Source organism: Austrofundulus limnaeus, unplaced genomic scaffold, assembly GCF_001266775.1.
Source record: "Austrofundulus limnaeus strain Quisiro unplaced genomic scaffold, Austrofundulus_limnaeus-1.0 Scaffold691, whole genome shotgun sequence".
In the NCBI taxonomy this organism is placed as follows: Eukaryota; Metazoa; Chordata; class Actinopteri; order Cyprinodontiformes; family Rivulidae; genus Austrofundulus; species Austrofundulus limnaeus.
This window is the reverse complement of record NW_013953093.1, coordinates 228296-233578: the sequence shown is the minus strand read 5'-3', so window position 1 is coordinate 233578 and position 5283 is coordinate 228296. Positions and strand designations below refer to the sequence as shown.

At 38.7% G+C, this 5283-nt stretch overlaps 1 protein-coding gene across 1 annotated transcript in view; it reads right to left on the bottom strand.

Moving 5' to 3' along the window:
* The window catches only part of LOC106531915 (G-protein-signaling modulator 2), a gene marked incomplete at its 3' end in the record, with an annotated part of 23120 nt that overhangs the window by 2588 nt on the left and 15249 nt on the right, over nucleotides 1-5283 (bottom strand). Inside the window, 3 exon segments of the mRNA XM_014027862.1 lie at nucleotides 1237-1376; nucleotides 1709-1844; nucleotides 3351-3572. Of these exon segments, the coding sequence (XP_013883316.1) occupies nucleotides 1237-1376; nucleotides 1709-1844; nucleotides 3351-3571 (497 nt within the window).

The window sequence follows — 5283 nt, the reverse complement described above, 5'->3', positions numbered from 1 at the left end:
GTGTGTGTGTGTGTGTGTGTGTGTGTGTGTGTGTGTGTGTGTGTGTGTGTGTGTGCGCGCGCGCACACGTTTGTGTTATACAGAGTATGAAATTATTTTAGGCAACTTTGTCATGTGTTTTATGCAAAAGTAAAAACTTGTTAGTGTATATTACAGTGTAGACAAAACACGAGCGCCAAGCGCCCCAGAGTACCYAGAGCAGCAGATCATTATATTTTCATTTCACTAACATCGGGGAAAACGATCCAAACCATACAAGTAGCCCATCAACTTAAAGCCCAGACTCTGCTCTTTCCAACAATATAAGTGTCACAGCTCTACGTGACAAATTCACGGAACAAGCAGCCAAGGAATAGCGAAAAAGGCTAAATTCTGGAACCATAAACAAGAACGTTTTTCCTTTGTTTTTATGACTTTAATCCACTTTGAAGTGATTTTTTTTCACTTGGCTGGACCTGTACATCTCCTGTGTTAATGTTGGTACATGTAATATGCTAATTCTGCACTGTGGAGATCATTAATCGTCATCATTGAGTGAAAAAATCTTTTGCTAACACAGTGTTGCCTGCGAACCGGAAGACCAGTGCGGGGCTAAAGAATGCGGAAGTGCTAGAATTGGAAGTCCGTGGCATATAGGCTATTTGTGCTGGAGTGAAGCCAAGCGTTAAAAATAATGATTAGTCCACAGCAATTATCTGCATTTTGTGTTCCTTACCCATCCCTATTTTATGTTTTATTGTTTCTCTGGCTTCGGTCTCTGAAATCTGTTGATGTTTTCCCTCCTGCAGTCTCCAGTCAACTATAAACTATTTAACATTTGACCTTTGCATAACGTCACTTTCCAGAACTAGGTGTGGTTGGCTTTTTGGAGAGCTGCGTGAAAGCCCATCTGTGTTGGTTCAAAACTCATAATCCTTAAAAAATGTGCGGTGTGAGAGCAACGGTTCTATTTGAAAGCATCCCCGTGAATTCTAAATCAGTGTTAGGAAACTGCTGGGGGAGGAAAAAGGAAGAACTTCACAGTTATTTAGCAAATAACTGTACATCAAACAAATACATTTTGCTGCAGTATTTTATTTCAAGCTTTAGGCAATTCAGAGTGAGCACCTTACAGCGTATTTTGAGGTTTGAATGAGTGATTCCTCTGCTTTGCACAGTCCCAACACCAGTGCCTCTGCCTAATCCCGACGCTCAAGGTAAACAATCAGTGTAGAATTAAACTGAACACCAACTCACTCGTAGTACTGTGCAGCCTTTCTGAGGGCAGTCCTCGCCTCCTCTGGAAACTCTCCTGGCTCACCTCCACTCCAGCAGATGCTCTTGCCCTTGGCGTGGTAAACGTTTCCGAAATTATACAGCGCTCGAGCCTGCCCAACCTACAACACGCACAGCAGAAACCAGAGTGACTGCGGCTGTAATTATATACTTAAAATACACTGACATCTTGTTTGCATGCTGGCTGGCAACTGATGCATTTGCAGAAAAAAATAGTTAAACGGGTGAACAGTGTGTAATGTAGTACAGCTGAAAACTAATGGATKTATTTGTTCTAATCAGAGGATGTTTTAGTCATCAAACCAGAATTGAACTTTCACTGGCAAATCACTAAAAAGCAATTCAGCTAGTCTGATTTTTTCCCCCCTACTTGTAGCCAAACAGCTCTTGTTCTAAAACAAAAAAAGAAGAGGGGGAGAGAAATACCACCCACCTTATCATACATGGCTCTTGTGATATCCAAGTGTCTTTGGCAACAAACCACTGCTTCATCATATCGTCCTAAAAGCTTTAATGTGTTCCCAAGGTTACCACTGGCTTTTGCCTCACCGAGTTCATCACCAATTGTTCTGGAAATAGAATGGAGAACAATAGTACCGCATATCATACGCCTGTCAAAGTATTGTGACACCGAATACATAAAAATACTAGAAATAATGTACAAAGCATTGAATAAAAGTCTTCCTTCTGGAATTCGGAAATTATTRAAGTTAAGAGAGAGTGAATATAATTTATGAGGTTTGTTAATCTTTGAACACGTTAAAGAGAAAATAAAGTAAAATCTACATGTGTTTCAGTTATTGGTGTGAAATTATGGAATGAGTTGAATGATTTCAAATTTTATTTGGTGAACTTTAAAACAGCCTTAAAGTGTAAAATTATAAAAGCTTATATAGTGTTACGTAGATTTACATTTGTATTTTGTAACCATGTATGCATGTAATGTATGTACAGTATGTGTATATGTACACACATGTACTGTATATTTAAGGTGTATGTATGTATTGGGACAGTAGATATCTTTTTTTTTTGCAGACTGAGTGTATTTCAGTAGGATAGGCAAGTATAAGCCTTGGCTTCAGTCTACTCCTTTTTGATAAATTATTGATTTGTATTTGTAAACAAGACAGAACTCGACTTCAACCGTTGCCGATATCCCTCGTCGTCATTCAGTAGTGACCAACTGTTAGCATTTTTGTTGTAATCATCACAGGCCTTCATTATTTAAATAATCTCATAAGGTGAACAGATGGACAAACTGATGGACGGACAGAGGGGCTAAAGTCTTGTCAAACTACACAAACATGTTGAGCAGGTCTTCCTTATGATGCACACAAAATTTGGTTCAGATTGGATCTTGTGTGTGTGATTTGGTTATATGTAATTAGGTCACACTCTCCAACATTTGGACTGCATTTCTGTAGTGGGGTGGATTAGAATGGACCATAGTGAATTTGGTGCAGATTGGCTGAAATATGTAGAATTTAGAGCCAAACGTGTATCAATGGCATGATGTCTGACTTCCCTGCACTGCCATGACCACATCTTCCACCAAAAAAGTCTTTGGGCTTGAAAGTAAGTGAGGTGCAGTTCTTATCTGTGTTTTGACACAATTTGTTGCTGATTAAGTAAAGAGGGTCTGGGATGGACCTTTCCAAGCAAGAAAAAAAAAGTCACTTCCTGTTGTGACGAGGCGGGGCTTTGATGATGTCATAGACCACACAGAATGGTCGGCACGCAACAGGGATGACTCATCCTAAGTTTGATTTATTTTAGTCTTTCTATGTGAAAGTTAGCTTTCTGAAATTGTAACGGACAGATGGATGGAGAGCATTTCTAAGTCCCCCTCCTCGACGACAGGGGGCAAATAGTGTTRCAATTTGTTTTATTTCTCTTGTAATGTAAATTTTCCAAAATAAATCTAAATCAATCAATCAATCAATACAGAAATCTAAAGCAATTATAAATCATAATTCCAGAATATCACCTCTGACTTTTGATATGGTCAATATAATAAAAATGGAAAAATAAAGTGTAGTATTTGGACAGAAATGTCCATTTGTGAAAACCTTTACCTGGTAAGTGTGAGGTCATGTCGATGGTACTCTAGAGCTTTGGTATACTCTTGAAGGTGAAAGTAGGCATTTCCGAGCTGACTGTAGATGGCGCTGAGGATCTGAAGGTCTTCTGTTCCAACTTGTATGGCAGACTCGAAGAAGCACACGCCTGAACGATAATCGCCCGTCTTACAGAGCCGCTCACCTTCCAGAGCCAGGTCTAAGCATGAGGCCTCCATCCTGCAAATAAACGAGATATTAAGCTAAAGATACCAGGTTTTACTCATTATACATTTAATCAATAAGGCTTTTAAGMTAGCATCGTATAGTGGTCTTGCTGAGAGGGTCGGTCAACAGCATTCACAAAATYAGTCTCCAAAATGCCTTGAAATGTTTGCGGGGGGTTCTCAGTTGTGTGCGAGTCAGAGGCTCGCAGCCTTGTTGCTTCAACAAACTCTCTCTCKAAATAGAGTAGTTGCAGGCAACTCAAATCAATATTTCAAAGCGCTATGGCTGTTTTTCGACACCGGCACAGGAGCTTCTTTTATGACAAATATTTGAAGGTACTGTCCAGAATGTCAGGGTTTAAAAACCATGTGCTACAACTGCTATTACTTTGCCCCAAAGTGTATTTTAGTAGATGTGTTTTTGAAGTACTTATTTAATTATAACTTATATGAGCAAGTCTAAAACAGATCTCTCTTACTCGTATTTTAGTATGACAAAAGATCACTCAGTTGAATGATGGCATGGTGGTCTGCTCTGATGCTTTTATTTTCTCACAACAAAACACTCCAAAAATAAAAGAGAGAAGCATTAAATGACAAGGAGAAAAAAAATAAAAGCCCATCTCTTTTGAAAGCAGGCTCGAGAGTTGTAAAATCCAAAATAGGARAAAGCATTTCCTGTCTGTAATGACCATCAAACCCCAAAAAACGCCACATTTACTCTAAAATGGAAAAAAATGTACCTTACAATTTACTATGAACAGAAAGTAAACTCAGATGTGTCTGTGGTTGGTGTACTATTTTTGTCTCTTCTGAGTGTCAAACCAACATCTTAAAGCTTGAAACCACCACTGGGTCTCTTCTAGATGCAACATTTAAACACTAAAATAAACGACCACAGAAAACCACTGAAGACTTTCCTGATGATTAATCACAAGCATCAAAACCACTTTATTACAGCTGAACATTTTTTGTGTCTCTTCTGCATGCTTGATCTCATTTAGATCAATAAAATGGAGCCACATTGTYATTGTCATTTCAAACCACACAAACATTATGTACACAACTTCTTATTAAAATACATCATGTTTCAAAACACAAAGATGGCAATGGCCCCAGCATATWTCTGCTGTGCCCCAGTAAAATTTCKCAATCAAWTTTTAGAAACTTCCACAAAGCTTGTGTTWTAAATGTGCAAACCAGTCTAAAATAGCAAAAAAGATTTGTGATGATGCTATTTACATACATGTGAAATGATGTATTGTGCATGCAGTTATGGGAAAATCCACACATACTCCAAAATCTGAAGCACGATAACTGTCATAAAAGCGTTAAAAAAATATTCTTAACCAGATCAATGGGGGAGAAAGATGAGTTAAACTGACGAAGAACAAATTGTTACCACAAAGCACTGGAAAATGAAATGTTTTCTGATTGTAGATAACAGATGAACACGTGGAGCCCTGTGAGAAAGCCGGTTGGGCCTGTTTTTGTGTGACGGCATTTTCACTCTTTTCCTTCTTTCGTCGAGCTTGAGCTTGCTCATCTCACACACGCAGCTTTGTTAGGGATTATTTACTGCGGGTCTTCGAGAGGGTGGAGAAAATACCGGCAACCAACGTCTTGAAGAGGTGGGGTATTCTGCAAAATCGACTTTTTGAGCTTTAAGTAAGTAAGTAAAGTAAGTAAGTAAGTAAGTAAGTAAGTAAGTAAGTAAGTAAGTA